The sequence below is a fragment of the Loxodonta africana genome, chromosome 10 (assembly GCF_030014295.1).
Source record: "Loxodonta africana isolate mLoxAfr1 chromosome 10, mLoxAfr1.hap2, whole genome shotgun sequence".
NCBI classification, from domain to species: domain Eukaryota; kingdom Metazoa; phylum Chordata; class Mammalia; order Proboscidea; family Elephantidae; genus Loxodonta; species Loxodonta africana.
In genome coordinates this window covers 42,649,156-42,667,328 of record NC_087351.1, presented here as the reverse complement: position 1 = coordinate 42,667,328, position 18,173 = coordinate 42,649,156, and the positions used below count along the sequence as shown (strand labels likewise).

Below are 18,173 nucleotides of genomic sequence, written 5' to 3'. Positions count from 1 at the left end.
GAACTGGCCCTTCTTTTAATTGATGTGTAACTTCTTTCAGAGAGAGCAAATCATATTATACTACTATGAGTAATTTTAAAATTTAAAAATATCTACTTCTAAAACATCAATGTGACATTTTTTCATCAATCTTCAATGATAAATTCTAGTGTGTAATTAAAATGGCAACTTACAGAATGATGTCACTGAAAATGGTGGAGTAGGAAACTCTAAAACTTGACAGAGATAATGCCACTAAAGCAACAATTAAGTTGCAAAACTGTCAGAATCAACTTTTTCAAAACTCTGAAATTTAATAAAAAAACAGAGAACCACCAGGGAAATGCTTAGTGAAGAAAGAAGCTGGTAAATTTTACTAAGAAAACGTTGTGGCATTTTAACTTATTTTGCCTACCTCCATCTATTTCTCAGTTTGACTGAGGCCAGCGGCAGCCCATTCTCTTGGTGTGCTTGCTGATCCAAGAGGGGGCAATAAAGACCTTGTTCTCAAAAGATTATGACTGCGTGATTGTGTGTTCTGAGCTGTCTTATGGTTCCCTTAGAGCTATCAGATCAGAGGCTTGCCTTTGTTTCACCTGTGGCAGAACTTTTTCAAGGTTGGAGCAGTGAAAGCATTTAAAGACAAACATACTAGCTGCAGCCACCTGGGACAAAAAATAACAGGCAGGGCAAATAGCAGACAAATCGAAAAGTCAGAGGGAAGAGGCAATGGAAGATGATACATGGAGAAGCATGGGCATTGGCACATGCCGACGGCAGGAAGCATGCTCACATAATAACTGAGAAGATCTAAAGCTTATGCCTCTGACTGACCTTGAGGCTTGTGCAAGCAGAAAGGGAAAACTAAGGCCAAGTTAAACCGGCTTGCTTTAACTTTAAGTAATGCCCTCACACAAAGACCGGGAGAGTTTTTTTATTTATGTTTTTGGGTTTTTTTTTTTTTTATTGGCTCCAAGAGTTTAAGAAAACTGTCAAAATACTGACAACTAAGCTAACAGACACAGACTTCAAAAGCCACATGATAGCAATTACAGATACTACAAAAATAGTTTTGAAAAGTGACTAAAGAAGCAAACAACACAACAAGCAACAACAACAGGGAGAATCTGATTTCCAGTGTTGCTGCATCACAATATTCAAAATGTCCAGTTTTCAACAAAAAATTACATGGCATGTAAAGAAATAAGCAAGTATGCTCACTCACAGGAAAAAAAAGCAGTAAAAAGAAAATTCTGGTAAATGCTATAACATATACAATTTTGCAACAGCAGAAAAACAACCAAAAAATATGTATGTGGTTACAAAGGTAGATATGGATGCATATATGTGTATAGAAAGGCACATATAAGTAAATGCATGTGCAAGTATAGGTGTATCTGTAGGTATATGTATATACACATTTCTGTGTATATACATATATAGCAAACCACAAAGGGGGCACGGATATGGAGACTTCCTAGACATACCCAAATAACTCACAGGATTGGTTTACTGGATCAAAAGGCTTGGGACCATAGTTTCGGGGAACTACCTAGTCAGTTGGCATAATATAATTCACGAAGGTAATGTTCTACATCCTAGTTTGGTGAGTAGCATTGGGGATCTTAAAAGCTTGCGAGCGGCCATCTGGCATAAAACTACTAGTCTCTACCTGTCTGGAACAAAAGAGAATGAAGTAAACCAATGACTCCAAGAAGAAACTATTTCACAGGACTAACAGCCCAGATGAGCCATGGCCTTTTCTAGCCTGAGACCAGGAGAACCAGATTGTACCGAGCTACCACTACTAACCAGTCTGACCAGGAACACAGTAGAAGGTCCCACATAGCATGTAAGAAAAGTGTAGAACAAAATTCAAATTCCTAAGAAAGGCAGACTTACTGGACTGATAGAGACTACAGGAATCCCCATGATTTCAACTCCAAGATATTCTTTGAACTTGGAACTCAAGTTATTACTTCAGGTCACCTTTCAGCCAAATAATAGACTGGTTTCTAAAATAAACAATATTGACCAATGGAAGAGAATTGAGAATCCAGACATAAATCCATCCACATATGAGCACCTGATATTTGACAAAAGCCCAAAGTCTGTTAAATGGGGAAAAGACTGCCTCTTTAACAAATGCTGCTGGGATAACTGGATATCCATCTGTAAAAAAATGAAACAAGACCCATACTTCATACCACGTACAAAAACTAACTCAAAATGGATCAAAGACCTAAATATAAAATCTAAAACAAGAAAGATCATGGAAGAAAAACTAGGGACAATGCTAGGAGCCCAAATAATGGCATAAACAATATATAAAACATTACTAACAATGCAGAAGAGAACCTAGATAACCGGGAGCTCCTAAAAAATAAACACCTATGCTCATCCAAAGACTTCACCAAAACAGTGAAAAGATTACCTACAGACTGGGAAAAAATTTTTAGCTAAGACATTTCCGATCAGCATCTGATCTCTAAAATCTACATGATACTGCAAATATTCAACTACAAAAAGACAAATAACCCAATTAAAAAATGGGCAAAGGATATGACCAGGCACTTCACTAAAGAAGACATTCAGGTAGCAAAAGGATACATGAGGAAAAGCTCAGGATCATTAGCCATTAGAGAAATGCAGATCAAAACTACAATGAGATTCCATCTCACTCCAATAAGGCTGGCATTAATCCAAAAAACACAAAATAATAAATGTTGGAGAGGTTGTGGAGAGAATGGAAAACTTACATACTGCTGGTGGGAATGTAAAATGGTATAACCACTTTGGAAATTGATTTGGCACTTCTTTAAAAAATTAGAAATAGAACTACCATACGATCCAGCAATCCCACTCCTTGGAATATATCCTAGAGAAATAAGGGGCTTTACACAAACAGATATATGCACACCCATGTTCACTGCAGCACTGTTTACAAGAGCAAAGAGATGGAAGCAACCAAGGTGCCCATCAACAGATGAATGGATAAATAAATTATGCTATATTCACAAAATGGAATACTACGCATCAATAAAAAACAATGACGAATCCGTGAAACATTTCATAATATGGAGGAATCTGGAAGCCATCACACTGAGTGAAATTCATCAGTTGCAACAGGACAAATACTGCATGAGACCACTATTATAAGAACTTGAAAAACAGTTTAAACAGAGAAGAAACTATTCTTTGATGGTAACGAGAGGGGGGAGGAAAAGAGACAGGGAGAGGGGTTTTTACTAATTAGACAGTAGATACAAACCATTTTAGGTGAAGGGAAAGCCAACACACAATACAGGAGAGGTCACCACAACTGGAATAAACTAAAAGCAAAGAAGTTTCCTGAATAAACTGAATGCTTCGAAGGCCATAATAGCAGGGGCAGGGGTTTGGGGACCATGGTTTCAGGGGACATCTAGGTCAATTGGCATAATAAAATCTATTAAGAAAACATTCTGCATTCCACTTTGGAGAGTGGCGTCTGGGGTCTTAAACACTAGCAAGCGGCCATCTAAGATGCATCAACTGGTCTCAGCCCGCCTGGATCAAAGGGGAATGAAGAACACAAAAGACCCAAGGGAATTATGAGCCCAAGAAACAGAAAGGGCCACATAAACCAGAGACTACATCAGCCTGAGACCAGAAGAACTAGATGGTACCCAGCTACAACTGATGACTGCTATAACCGATGACAGGGAACACAACAGAGAACACCCTGAGGGTGCAGAAGAGCAGTGGGATGCAGACCTTAAATTCTCGTAAAAAGACCAGACTTAGTGTCTGACTGAGACTAGAAGGACCCCGGAGGTCATGGTCCCCAGACCTTCGGTTAGCCCAAAACAGGAACCATTCCCAAATCCAACTCTTCAGACAGGGGTTGGACTGGACTATGGGATAGAAAATGATACCAATGAAGAGTGAGCTTCTTGGATCAAGTAGACACATGAGACTATGTGGGTAGCTCCTGTCTGGAGAAGCGATGAGAGGGCAGAGAGGGTCAGAAGCTGGTCGAATGGACACGAAAACAGAGAGTGGAAGGAAGGAGTGTGCTGTCTTATTAGAGGGAGGGCAACTAGGAGTATATAGTAAGGTGTATATAGGTTTTTGTATGAGAGAATGACTTGGTTTGTAAACTTTCACTTAAAGGACAATAAAAATTTTTTAAAATAAATAAATAAACAATACCATCTGTGAGTATGTGCTCCCTTCAACAATTAACTATATGAGACCAAACGGTCAACATTTACCCAAAAGCAAAGATGAGAAGACAAGGAGGGGAAGAGAAGCTAAATCAATGGAAACAGAACAAACGGAATGTAGATAATGAGAATGCTAACACATTGTAAAAATTGTACCCAATGGCACAGAAGAGTATGTATAAAAATTGTTAAAGGGGAGCTTAGTCTGCTGTGTAACCGTTCACCTAAGACACATTATTTAAAAAAAAAAAAAAAAACTGTCCCTAAGGAAATCTGAGTATTGCAATTATTAGCCAAAAATACGCCCATAGAGCTAATTAAAGGAAACCAGGAGAATGACATCTTGACAGAGAATATCAATAAAAAGATAGAAATTACAAAAAGAAACCAAGCAAATTCTGGATCTGAAATACAATAACTAAAGTGAAAAACACAGCAGAGGGGTTCAACAGCAGATATGAGTAGGTAGAAGAATGAACTAGCAAACTTGAAGATAGGTAAATTGAGATAATCCAGTCTGGAAAGCCGAAAGAAGAATCAAGAAAAATAAACACAGCCTAAGAGATTTATGGGACACCATCAGGTATAACATCCACACAATAACAGTCCCAAAGGAAGAAGACAGAAAAAGGCAGAAAGAATACCTGAAGAAATAATGGCCAAAAACTTCCCAAATTTGATGAGAGACATGAAGCTACATATCCAAGAAACTCAACAAACACCAAACAGGACAAACTTGAAATTAAGAGATCCACACTGAGACATAGTATAATCAAACTGATGAAAGCCAAATACAAAGAATCTTGAACGCAGCAAAAGAAAAGCAACTTGTTATGTTCAAGGAATCCACAATAAAATTAAAAACCAATTTTGCATCAGAATCTATAAAACTCTAGAAGAAAAAAAAAAAAAAGACAGGAGTAAATCTTTATGACACTGGTTTTGGCAGTGGTTTCTTACATATGACACCAAGAGCACAAGCAACAAGATATAAACTAGGTAAGCTGGACTTCATTAAGAATAGTTTCCATATGTTGAAGCACCCTTGTATCAAAAGATACTACCAAGGGAGTGTAAAGACAACCCACAGAATTGGAAGAAATATTTGCAAATCATTTATATCATAAGCGTCTAGTATTCAGAATACATAACGAACTTTACAACTCAACAACAAAAGGCAAACAACACAATTAATAATCGGGTATAGGATGTGAATAGGCATTTCTCCTAGGAAGATATATAAGTAACCAATAAGTACATGAAAAGATGCTCAACACCATTAGCCATTAGAGAAATGCAAACGAAAACCACTAACTAAAACCAAACTCCCAGAACCCAAACTAGTTGCTGTCAAGTTGATTCCGACTCACAGCAACCCTATAGGGCAGAGCAGAACTGTCCCTCAGGGTTTCCAAGGCTGTAAATCTTTATAGAGGCAGACTGTCACATCTTTCTCCCATGGAATCACTGGTGGGTTCGAATCACTGACATTTTGGTTAGCGGCTGAGTGCTTAACCACTGCCAACGGGGATCCCCCACCTTCATTAGGATGACTATAATCAAGAAGTTTTGGTGAGGGTGTGAAGAACCTGGAACCCTCATATATTATTCATGGGATGAAAATGGTGTAGCTGTTGCGGAAAAAGTTTGGTGGTTCTTCAGTAAGTTAAACATAGAACTACTATATGACTCAAGCCATGATCTTTTCAATCACCTCGTACGCATGAAAAAGCTAGACAATGAAAAAGGAAGACAAAAGAAGAATTGACACATTTGAATTATGGTGTTGCCGAGGAATACTGAATATACTATGGATTTCCAGAAGAATGAACAAACTGTCTTGGAAGAAGTACAGCCAGAATGCTCCTTAGAAGTGAGGATGGTGAGACTTTGTCTCACTTGCTTTGGACATGGTATCAGGAGGGACTAATCCATGGAGGACATCATGCTTGATAAAGTAGAGGGTCAGTGAGAAGAGGAAGACGCCCAACAAGATGGACTGACACAGTGGCTGCAACAATGGGCTCAAACATACCTACCACTGTGAGGATGGCAGAGGACCAAGCAACATTTCATTATGTTATTTAGAGTGGATATGAGTTGGAACCGACACGACAGCACCTAACAACACCATCACCATAGTAAAAAGAACCAAACCCACTGCCGTTGAGTCAATTCCGACTCATAGCCACCCTATACCATATGACCCAGCAATTCCATTCCTGGGCATATACCCAAAAGAACTGAGAACAGGTGTTCACACAAAAACTTGTACGCAAATGTTCGAAAGAGCACTATTCATAATAGCCAAAAAGTAGAAACAACCCCAAATGTTCATCAACTATGATTGCATACACAAAATGTGGTATAGCCATACAATGGAATATTATTCAGCCATAAAAAGAATGAAGTACTAACATATGCTACAACATGGATGAAACTTGGAAGCATTGTGTTAGTTGAAAGAAACAAGACACAAAAAAATCACATATTGTATGATTCCATTTATATGAAATATCCAGAACAGGCAAATCCATAGAGACAGAAAGCAGAATAGTGGTTGCCATGAGCTCGGAAGTAGAGTGAATGGGAATGACTGCTTAATGGGTATGCAGTTACCTTTTGGGGTCATGAAAATATTTTGGAACTAGATAGTGGTGACGGTTGCACAGTAAATATACTAAATGCTACTGAATTATATACTTTAATTCAGTTAAAATAATAAAGTTTATGTTACGTGTATTTAACACCACAATATAAAAAAAGACAACTTGTGGAGTTAGGGAGAGCTGAGTTAGAAACTCAACTCCACATTCTAGCTGCAGAACCTGGAACGGATCACATAATCACTTTATGTCTCTGTTTTTTCCTCTTAAAAATGAAGATAACAGCAATACCTATCTCAAGCTATGCTGTAATGAGGATTAAATGAGACAGTATATATAAATATCAGGGTGCGGCACATTAAATTAAACATTATTGATTACAGTTACTAATCTTTTATCTCACTTACCCATAAGATTTCTAATAATATTCTAAAGAAAGAAGTAGAAATTCATTAGCTGAAGAGAAAAGACTCTTGAGGACCTGAAGGTGGGCAGATTCTTCATACAAGAGAGAAAGAATCTGAATCTCTAAATAACTGCATGGAGCAGAGACTTCCCATCTGTCCCACCTCCCACAACAAACCCATACTGCATTGTGACATGAACAAGAATAAACTAGGATTTCAGGTTTTTCCTATTACAGTAGCTAGTGTTGTTTACCTTAACTAATACATAAAATTAGAAATGGACGTTACAGGTTGAAAAGGTATCGTATTTGTTAGCAGGCTTCTCGCAAAACAGATTCCAAGACTGGATAGAAACAGCATGAGCTTATATTTAATACTGTGAAATATTCCCATTACATTGCCTTTCCTCACTCCAGTTTAATGAGATCAACTACTAACTGAAAGTCTCTCCCCCAGTCCTTGAAACTGCCCATATTAAATTCCGTAAATTGCTGTTTGTTAATATTGGACATTTCACACCATCAGCTCCCATTTTCACTCCTTCATCCTCAGTGCCTATGCTTATTAGCTTTGAGGTTACATGCAGCTACCAAGAGGAAGAGCAATACATGGAATTAGTGGAGACTACAGAAGAGGAGTCCTCATGGTTGGCCCTGAATGGAATTAGATCTGCTATATACTGTGGGCCTGTAGCTTTTCAATTCTTCGCCTCTTCCCTTTAAGCAATATGGAGGCCTTGGACGCAGAATGGACTAGTTTTCATAAATACTTGTGTTTTTATTTGTAGTCTGCTGATTTTTAATTTTAAGTTTGAAAATTCAATAAAATTGGTCTAATTTTATTGTGATTCCCTTCTACTTATAGCATGATACTGGCTTCTATTAGAACAATGAAATGAAGTTTCCTCCTTAAACACATTCATGTAAGCAAAAAACTGAGTCAATCTTGGGAAAATTAAGTAAAACAGTACAGGTGGTCTTTGCATTTGGCCAAAGCTTAAAGGTAGTCCACAAATTCTCAACTTTCAGAACTATTAGCATAGCTGATAGAAGTATAGAGGTAGAAGCAGGAAAAGCAAGTGGAGGAGATTTAGGAACACAAATTTCCTTATCCAACATAATGTGGAGTCAGCAGATACTCTCTAAAAGTGAGGGTTAGGTGTAATACTTTAGCTTTAGAAGGTAATCACAGTCTTAAAAAAGGGTAGATAAGGGAGAAGTAGTGGCGGCAGAGTATAAAGAAACTAAATGTAAATTCTTCAACTTTCAGGACAGCAAGTCAATTGATACCTTTATGATAATAAATGGAGAAAAAAAGATCTAAAAGCAGAGGTCAAAGGTAACTATTTGAGGAGATGGTCACGAGCAGGTAGAGGAAAAGTCATCTCTTTCATGATAAACTCTTGTGTATTTGAATTGTTCTCACCTACGTTTTCCGTTTTATAAGAAAAAGTCATGAAAAATGAAAGGTGAAAAACCATATTAAAGGTTTTATTCAGATACGAACCATATCTGATAAATACAAATACAGAATACAAATAAAATTTGGTAAACGAATAATTGTCCTCTTACAGCAGTATTTTTTTACAGCAGATTTTTATTGAAATGCATACATACATAATTATACTTTCATTATTATATTTACATATTTACATTATTTTACTTTCCTTATTTATGAACTAAATATGGATCAGGGAATTCATTTCCATTTGAATAGCATTCTAAAAAGATTTATTGTAATAACAAAAGCAAGAGTAAAATACCTTAATATATTTACTTACCAAGGTTCTGTGAGTCATCAGATTTATTTTCATTCATTTTACTAGGAAAAATAAGAATGTATTAATACAGACTTTTTTTAAAAAAAAAGTCTCAAATTATCCACTTTAATTAAATAGAGTCAATATATTATTACAAATAAATCACTAAATCATTCCTACTCTGGGACTTAACTTCCTCACCTCTCATATACCTAAGGCTGGTAGTTCTCAACGAGGGTGGTAAAGTCTGGGCAGGTTTTCAAATTGGGAGGAAATGTATTCTACTTGTCAAAATGATTAAGATGACTACTGGTATTCAGTGCAAAAAGGTCAGGATTGCAGAACATCCTTCAATGCACTGAACAGGTATACAAAACAAAGGTAAGTCTATACCTTCAAATTTCCAGATGGACATTCAAACAGATGAAAAATCTATCTATAATTACATAAATCTAGAACCTAACCCTATTTTACATATCACCATCAAGTCTTTTTTGTCTTTTATTTTAGGATAGTTTTTTACTATTGTAGAATAAAATCAATTTTCTCAGAACTATAATTCCTATATAAGTCAAGGAAATTTACGATTTTTTTGGTCAAAATTTACTTAGATTTGTTCACTGTTTAGGTAAATCACATCAATAGCAACTACATTCATATTTGAATAGCCTATGCCACAATTCTTTATTAGTTTATATTTGTAGCTGTTGCGTTCACAGGGATTGTACATAGAGTAGCAAGCATCCAACTGTCCCATTGCATCTGCTGGTAGTGTTCAACTGCTTACACACTGAAAATTTATTATAAATTATTTTATGCTATATATCCTTTATATTTAAGGTAAGACATTATATTCTTGACACATACAGATATGCTGTATTACCATATATTACAAAATATTTGTTACAAAAGGGGGGAACTGGCTAAGAACCACTAATTAGACGATCCTCAATACAAATGAACTGCTCCCAGTCTCTTAAGCAAATAAAACTGTATAATCATTATTTATAGTCTGACTTTTTTCTAATTGTTCTCTAGTGCCAGAAGATCAAATAGAGGAGGAATGATATTTTAATAACATCAAGCTCATTTTACCAAGAGTGTATGAACAGCCTACTTGAAAGATTGTTATGAGATTCAAGTATGATGATGCGTTGTGTAAGCTCCTGAATCGAACTGAAAAAACAATAAACATAACAACACTATTAAGTAAATACAATCTCATTTTATATTTGGAAAACCCAATTCTCAGAAAGGTTAAATGTACTTATGCACTGCTGGTGGGAATGTAAAATGGCACAACCACTTCGGAAATCAATTTGGCGCTTTCTTAAAAAGCTAGAAATAGAAGTACCATAAAATCTAGCAATCCCACTCCTTGGAATATTTCCTAGAGAAATAAGAGCCGTCACACAAATAGATATATGCACACCCATGTTCACTGCAGCACTGTTCACAATAGCAAAAAAATGGAAACAACCTAGGTGCCCAAGAACAAACGAATGGACAAATTATGGTACACACACACAATGGAATACTATTCAACAATAAAGAACAACGATGAATCCACGAAACATCTCACAACATGGATGAACCTGGACAGCATTTTGCTGACTGAAATTAAGCAGTCGCAAAAGGACAAATATTGTATAAGACCACTATTATAAGAACTCAAGAAAAGGTTTACCAGGGTGGGGAGTGGGGGAGAGGGGAACTCATCAACTAGAGAGTAGACAAGAATCATCTTAGGTGAAAGGAAGGACAACACACAATGCAGAGGAAGTCAGCACAACTGGACTAAACCAAAAGCTAAGAAGTTTCATGAACACAATCAAACACTTTGAGGGACAGAGTAGGTGGGGCTGGGGTCTAGGGACCATGGTTTCGGGGGACATTTAGGTAAATTGGCATAACAAAGTTTATTAAAAAAAAATGTTCTGCATCCCATTTTGGTGAGTGGCATCTGGGGTCTTAAAAGTTTCTGAGTGGCCATCTAAGACGCATCAATTTGTCCCAATCCACTTGGAGCAAAGGAGAATGAAGAACACCCAAGACACAGGAAAATATTAGCCCAGGAGACAAAAGGGCCACATAAACGAGAGACTCCATCAGCCTGAGAACAGAAGAACTAGATGGTGCCCTGTTATCACCAGCGACCACCCTGACAGAGAACACAACAGAGTCCCTGACGGAGTGGGAGAGAAGCGTGAAGCAGAACTCAAATTCACATAAAAAGACCGGACTTAACGGCCTGATTGAGACTGGAGAAACTTCCAAAGCCACGGCCCCCAGATGCTCTGTTAAGCCAGAATGAAAACCATTCCTGAAGCCCACTCTTCAGACAGAGATTAGACTGGACTATAAAACATACGAGAATACTCATGCAGAGTGTGCTTCTTAATTCAAGCAGATACACAAGACCAAATGGGCAGCTCCTGTCCAGAAGCATGATAAGAAAGCAGGAAGGGACAGGTGCTGTTGAACGGACATGGAAAACCCAGGGTAAAAAGGGGGAGTGTGCTGTTTGTTACATTATAGGATTGCAACTAGTGTCACATAACAATATGTGTATAAATTTTTGCATGAGAAATTAACTTGAGCTGTAAACTTTCACCTAAAGCACAATAAAAAAAAAAAAAAAGGTTAAATGTTTGTTCTAGATTACTGGACAAGTGGGAAACAGACTAACCCACTTCTGCTTTTTCACACAAAAATAATGAACTAGCACAATACATAATATAGAAAATTAAGTCTCAAAAGAAGGACTAATAACCACAAAGATAAAGATTACTCTCAAACTTTATCCAACCTAACATGCCAGGGAATGTAGGACACTATTTTATGAAGGTTAACTAATCCAATTAAACTGATACAATCCTTTCTTACAATTTAGGATTTTCGGATTTTCCCATATTATCTCTTTTATGCTTTCATAAAAAGCATCATACTCTTTTGAATCATTTCACTTCAAGCCTTCAATATGTTCTAGTTTTTCTTATAAAATCATGTTCTATGCCCTCAAGATTGTTATTTCTAATAACCCATGAAATAACCTTAAATTTCACTTCAAGTATGTGCTGAACATATATAATTCACCATCTCTACCATCCCTTCCCCACAACCACTTATGTAAAGTTAAAGGAGCCTGCCTTCATTGTTTCCTGAATTTTTTTTTTTTTTTTGGCATTGATACATACCCTACAGGCATATAATGGCTTTATACATGTTCATGCAATAACAGACGGCCCTAACTGGCCAAAGGTGACTGAGAATCACCATAATCTGATTTCATACACATTAAAAATGTATTTGGGGGGAGGGGCGTAAATCTTAAAACTGATGAAATTCAATAAATAGAATGATAAAATGTCTTTTAGCCTTTTATTAGAACTTCTCTACAATGCAACCTCTGATGATGAATTCAGCATATCACAAATCCGTTCATACACAAGAATTTACTGCAAAAAGCTCCACAGACACATAAGTAGTACTTCACCGAAACGAACTATATTTGAGATCCCTCCATCTTATAATTCCTTACTCTTGCTCCACTCTGTGAGTAAACAGCAGCTATCTAATGCTTTCTTGTAGGCTTACTGTAATTCGGGATGATTGAGGGTCACGATGTAATTTACTTTAATATACGTTTTAAATTTCTCATTGTCTTTAATGTAAATGTCATCACATGTTACTTTGTATTACATATATTCCACTTTTGGCATTGCCTCAGCTAAACTGGTAAATAACAAGAGGTAAATCCCCATACTAAAAACCAAAAAAAACCCAAACCCACTGCTGTCGAGTCGATTCCAACTCATAGTGACCCTATAGGGCAGAGCAGAACTGCCCAACAGAGTTTCCAAGGAGTGCCTGGCGGATTCGAACTGCCGACCTCTTGGTTAGCAGCCATAGCACTTAACCAATATGCCACCAGGTTTTCCAAATCCCCATATTAGCAGTGCTAATATTTGCTGAATTTGATACGTATGTGTTAGTATTGTTGGGTGCCCTTGTGTCCACTTTCGACTTATATCAACCCCAATATGATATGGGGCAGAACTGCCCCATAAGGTTTTCTAGGCTGTAATCTTTATGGGAGATTGCCAGGTCTTTCTCCTGTGAAGCCACTGGGTTTGAAGCACAAACCTTTCAGGTCTGTAACAGAACGCACAAATGTGCACCATCAGGGCTCCTGATACATATGTTAGAGATACTGATATCAATGGGCTGTTCCTTTATAAAGATCACAATTTCTATCTGGTTACATCTTCCTCTCCTCTTCCCCTTCCCAATGCCAGGATCAAAGGCATCTCTCTTGGTAGACATGTGGAAGGTCTGATAGATCATTATAATACATGTATAGACAACTTTAAGGTGCATTGGTGGTGCAATGGTTAAGTGCTTGACTGATAACCGAGGAGTTGGCAGTTTGAACCCACCAGCAGCTCCATGGAAGAAAACACCCGGTGATCTTCTCCCTTAAAGATTACAGCTTAGGAAACCCTATGGGTAGTTCTATCCTGTCCTATGGGGTTGCTATGAGTCCAAGTTGACTTGATGATACACACAACAACATAAACAACTTTGTTGTTTAGAAAAGGTAACAGAAGTTTCTTGTTAATCATCATCTTCAGTAGTCTGTGCTAGGGTTGTGTGACTAAGGTTGTGTGTCAACTTGGCTGGGTCATGATTCTCAGTGGTTTGGCAGTTACAATGTACTTTGGTAGTCATATAAAGATGTAATCACCTCCATGATGAGATCTGATATAATATGATCACCTCCATGAGGGGATCTGCTGTAACCAGTCAATCAGTTGAACGGGAGTTTCCTTTGGGGTGTGGCTGCATCCAATATATTCAGACTTTCTGACAAAAGCTCGCTGGCTTCTGCTCTGCTCTGGGTCTTGCATTTAGCTTGTCAGCATCTGACCTCCAGTTCTTGGGACCTGGGCCAGCAGCCTATCATTGTGTCTGCCAATCCTGGACGCATCAGCCTTCGCAGCTATGAGCCAGCAGCCTGCCATCTGACCTATGAATCTCGGGTTTATCAGCTCCTGCAGCTACATGAGGCAGGAGAAGCCTCCAGCCTGATGCCTGACCCATAAACTTGGGACTTGCCAGCCTCTATAACAGCATGAGTCATTTCCTTGAAACAAATCTCTCTCTCTCTCTCTCTCTATATATTTATATATGTGTGTATATACATACATATACACACACACACATATATATACTTCACTGGTTTGGCTTCTCTAGAGAATACAGCGTAAGATGCTGATAAATATAAAAGAACAAAAAACGTGAGCAGAAAATGGACATTAGACAAAAAGCAGCATAGAAGTATGTGAAGAACTATACTTAAAAGCCTCTAAATATTACTGGTTACAAGCTCATCATACAAAAGATCATTGACACTATCAGTATATAAATGGTAAAGGTTTTCTCCTGTGTACATCAACAACCAATAAAGAACTTTATTTATTTTTTCAAAGTGTATTAAGGTACACTATTTCACAAAGACCAATGGAACAGAATTAGAGTCCAGAAGAAGATGTACACTTTACCAGGCATTTGACTTTCAACAAAAGCACCAAAAGCAATTCAGTGGAAAAAGTAAAGTCTTCTCAACAAATGGTGCCAGAAAAACTGAATATGCATATGGAAAATAAATGAACCTTGACCCATGCTTTACATGCTAAAGAAAAATTAATTTCAGATGGATCACAGACCTAAACGTAAAAGCTAAAACTACAATGGTTTTAGAAGAAAACAGAGTATCTTCATTATTCAGGGATAGGCAAGAGGTCCTTCAGAACATAAAAGATAGTCACTTTAAAAACTAATAAATTATACTTCATCAAAATTAAAAACTTCCACTCATCAAAAAGGAGCCCTGGTGCTGTAATGTGGCTCTGTGGGAGAAAAGATCTATAGGACAGAGTAGAACTGAGCCATAAGATACAGCCTAGGAAATCCTATGGGGCAGTTCTACTCTGTCCTATAGGGCCACTATGAGTTGGAATTGACTCAACAGTATACAACAACAACTCATCAAAAGACATCATAAAAAAGTAAATAGGCAAGTCACAGACTGGGAAGATATTTGTAGAAGATGTACCCAAGAAAGTATTGTATCCAGGATACATAAAGAACTCTTACAGCTCAACAATAAAAAGGCAAACAACCCAATAAAGAAATGTGCAAAAGACATGAACAGATACTTACAAAGTTCTAGCACTTGGTTCCAGCAGCAATACACACAGTTTGATACTCCTCCCTTCAAAAGGTGGCACTTAACTCCCCTCTGCTTGGTGTGGCTATAATTAGTGACTGGAAAATATATGAATGGCCAGAAAACACATGAAAAGGCCCTCAACATCATTTATAAAAGTACAACCATTACGAAAGACCACTTCACTTCCACTAGAATGGCTAAGGTTAAAAATACTACCAACACCAACAATTTTAAGGATGGTACAGGATCAGGCAGTGTTTCATTCTGTTGTATTTAAGGTTGTTATGAGTCAGAATCAACTTGACAGCACCTAAGAACACCACCACCAAATGCTGGAAAGGATATAAAGCAACTGGGAACTCTCAAAATTTGTTGAAGGGACTGTAAGATGGAAAAATCACTTTGGAACATCTCAGCAGTTTCTTATAAAGTTAAACACACGCCCAAGCACCTACCCTTTAATGTAGGAATTTCATGCCTAGGTATTTATCCAAGAGAAATAAAAACGTATGTCCACAGAAAGCTTTATATAAGAATATTCACAGCAGCCTTCTTCACGATACCCGAAAACTGGAAACCCGCAAGTCCATCAGCGAGAAAACAGATGAATTTTAGTATATGCATACAATGCACTACTACTCAGCAATAAAAAGGAACAGAACACTGAAACACGCAACAACATGGATGAACCTCACAGACATGCTGAGTAAAAGAAACTACATGCTAATTTACATATATGTATGATTCTACTTATATGATGTAGGACAGGCAATCTGTCATGAAAAAATATGAGAAGGCTGCTTGCCCTTCAGGCAGGAAAATGACTGGAAAAGGACATGAGGAAACTTTCTGAAAGTTCTGAGAGTTCCCAGTTGCTTTATATCCTTTCCAGCATTTGGTGGTGGTGTTCTTAGGTGCTGTCAAGTTGATTGACTCATAACAACCTTAAGTAGAGAATATAAGCAACTGTGACACAGGGAAGTACTCTTTCCAGTGCAGACGTGGGGCATCAGACAAGGGTCCCTGAACACAATACTCCTCACTTAATTTTATACCTTCCAAGGAAATAAGATTCTGGGTCCACTTGGCAGTTGAGACCTAACAGTGACTCCTTTACATACAGCCTCGGCTTCACTTAGAGCCTATCAAAACACTGCTTCATTTAAATTTCACTTAAATGCCACTCTCCTCCAAAATCCTATAGCACTCTATTTTATTCTTTGTTTGGTAAAAAGCCCGCTGGCTCTTCTAGTACGTAATCTCCTTCACTGCAGTGAGTTAATAACCTAATTTTGCCCTGGTGGGCTTAGGCTCATTGGGCTAGGATAAGAGAATGACAAGGCAAATGGCACAAAACATGAATAACTGGTGAATCTGGACAAAGGGAACATAGGAGTTCCTTGCAATTTTTCTGTAAGTTTGAAATTATATCAAAACCATATCAAAATTAAGTTACCTGAAAGTTGGATGTTCTAAAGACAGTCTGTAACTCATACTTCTGATCAGATCACATTAGCCTCCCCCTAATCCCCAGCTCCTAAAATAGAAACTTTTGTTTCTAACTACCCACTGCTGACTACTTTATTACAAATAGTCTCCAAAACAGAACTTCAGAAAAATAAGGGCTATGAATCGACTGGACGGCACTGGGTCTGGGTTTTTATATGTACCTGAGTTGGATTTTATAATTTGCTTTATATGTTTTCCTTCCAGTACATAGATTTTAAGATGTCTTGAGTGGAATAAGAAAAACAATGTTTGTTATATAAGTATACATGACTTAACAACAAACTGAAACTTCAAAAACATATCAAAGTGTTCCCTTTCTTGGGGAAATCACTAACAATTTATGCAGAGTTCCAGGAAGCCACTGTCAAGAGGTATTCTAAGTCTCTTTCACTGCTTACCTTCACTTGGTTCCAGTAGTGATACTCACAGTTTGATACTCGTCCCTTCAAAAGGTAGAGCTTAACTCCCCTCTGCTTGAGTGTGGCTATACTTAGTGACTGTTCCCACCAAAAACACTGTGGCTGAAATGACAATGAGTGGCTATGTCACAGGATGCACTGTGACTTCCCCTTGCTCTCTCTTAGGGATCATGCTGTGGAGGAAGCCAGCTGCCATGTCAAAAGGACTTTCAAGGTACTCCATGAAGAGGCCCACTTGCCAAGGAACTGAAGCTTCCTATTCACAGCCGTTTTAGTGAGCCATCTTAGGAATGGATCCTCCAGTCCCAGTCAAGCCTTCATGATTGCAGCCTGGGTGACAGCCTGACAGCTAACTCACAGGAGCACCTAGGTCAGAACCATCCAGCTAAAAGTTAGGGTCCTAAATATCTGACCCACAGAAATTGTCAGAAAATAAATATTTATTGTTTTAAGCCACTAAGTTTTGGAGTGATTTGTTACACAGCAATAGGTAACTAATACAAAAAAAGTAACATCCCAGCTAGGCTGGTAACGTTTGAATAAATATATAACCAATGTTCTGCCCATCCAAAAATTCCTAAAGTTCCTAATCTTGCTGCTAATAGCATATTTGAAATAAAAGGTGAAACCTAATATACATAAAACATGCTGGAATCATATGCATACCTTTAAAGAAGTATATAAAGCACCAATAAGATCCTGGATACTTCTGTAACTGTGAATTATTACAAAAAGGGAGCATGGCACAGTAGAAAGAGTACCAGGGGCTTTGAAGATGTAAAATTCAGGCTCTCCTATTATGTTCTTACCTGAGACCTGAGTCTCGATTTTATCATCTTTCAAACTAGGACAATAGCTAATTATTCGATTGTAAGCTAACTATCCCTGTTTTAGGAATTAGAAATAACACACATAAAATGCCTTAGCAGAGTACCTGGCACACTTAAATGCTCAATCGATGATAGTCATTTTTTCTAATTTAAAAGAAATTAACAATAAAAAGGATAAAACATCAAAACAATAGGATTTAGCTCAAGAATGCAAGGCTAGA

The 18,173-nt window shown here is 37.6% G+C and overlaps 1 protein-coding gene across 11 annotated transcripts in view; it reads right to left on the bottom strand.

The window, feature by feature from the left end:
• G2E3 (G2/M-phase specific E3 ubiquitin protein ligase) overlaps positions 1–18,173 on the bottom strand; it is an 84,256-nt gene that overhangs the window by 41,337 nt on the left and 24,746 nt on the right. Inside the window, exons 2-6 of one of the 11 annotated variants that reach the window (XM_064292367.1) lie at positions 17,362–17,488; positions 17,102–17,224; positions 15,185–15,289; positions 10,055–10,135; positions 8,981–9,021 (exon numbers count right to left, since the gene is read on the bottom strand). The exons of 1 other annotated variant lie outside the window; for it this stretch is intronic. In XM_064292367.1, coding sequence (XP_064148437.1) covers positions 8,981–9,017 — 37 coding nt within the window. In that variant the 5' untranslated portion in view covers positions 9,018–9,021; positions 10,055–10,135; positions 15,185–15,289; positions 17,102–17,224; positions 17,362–17,488. Of the gene's footprint in view, positions 1–8,980; positions 9,022–10,054; positions 10,136–15,184; positions 15,290–17,101; positions 17,489–18,173 lie in introns of all 11 variants that reach the window. 9 more of the 11 variants (XM_064292370.1, XM_023546064.2, XM_064292368.1 and 6 more) reach the window with 9 other exon arrangements.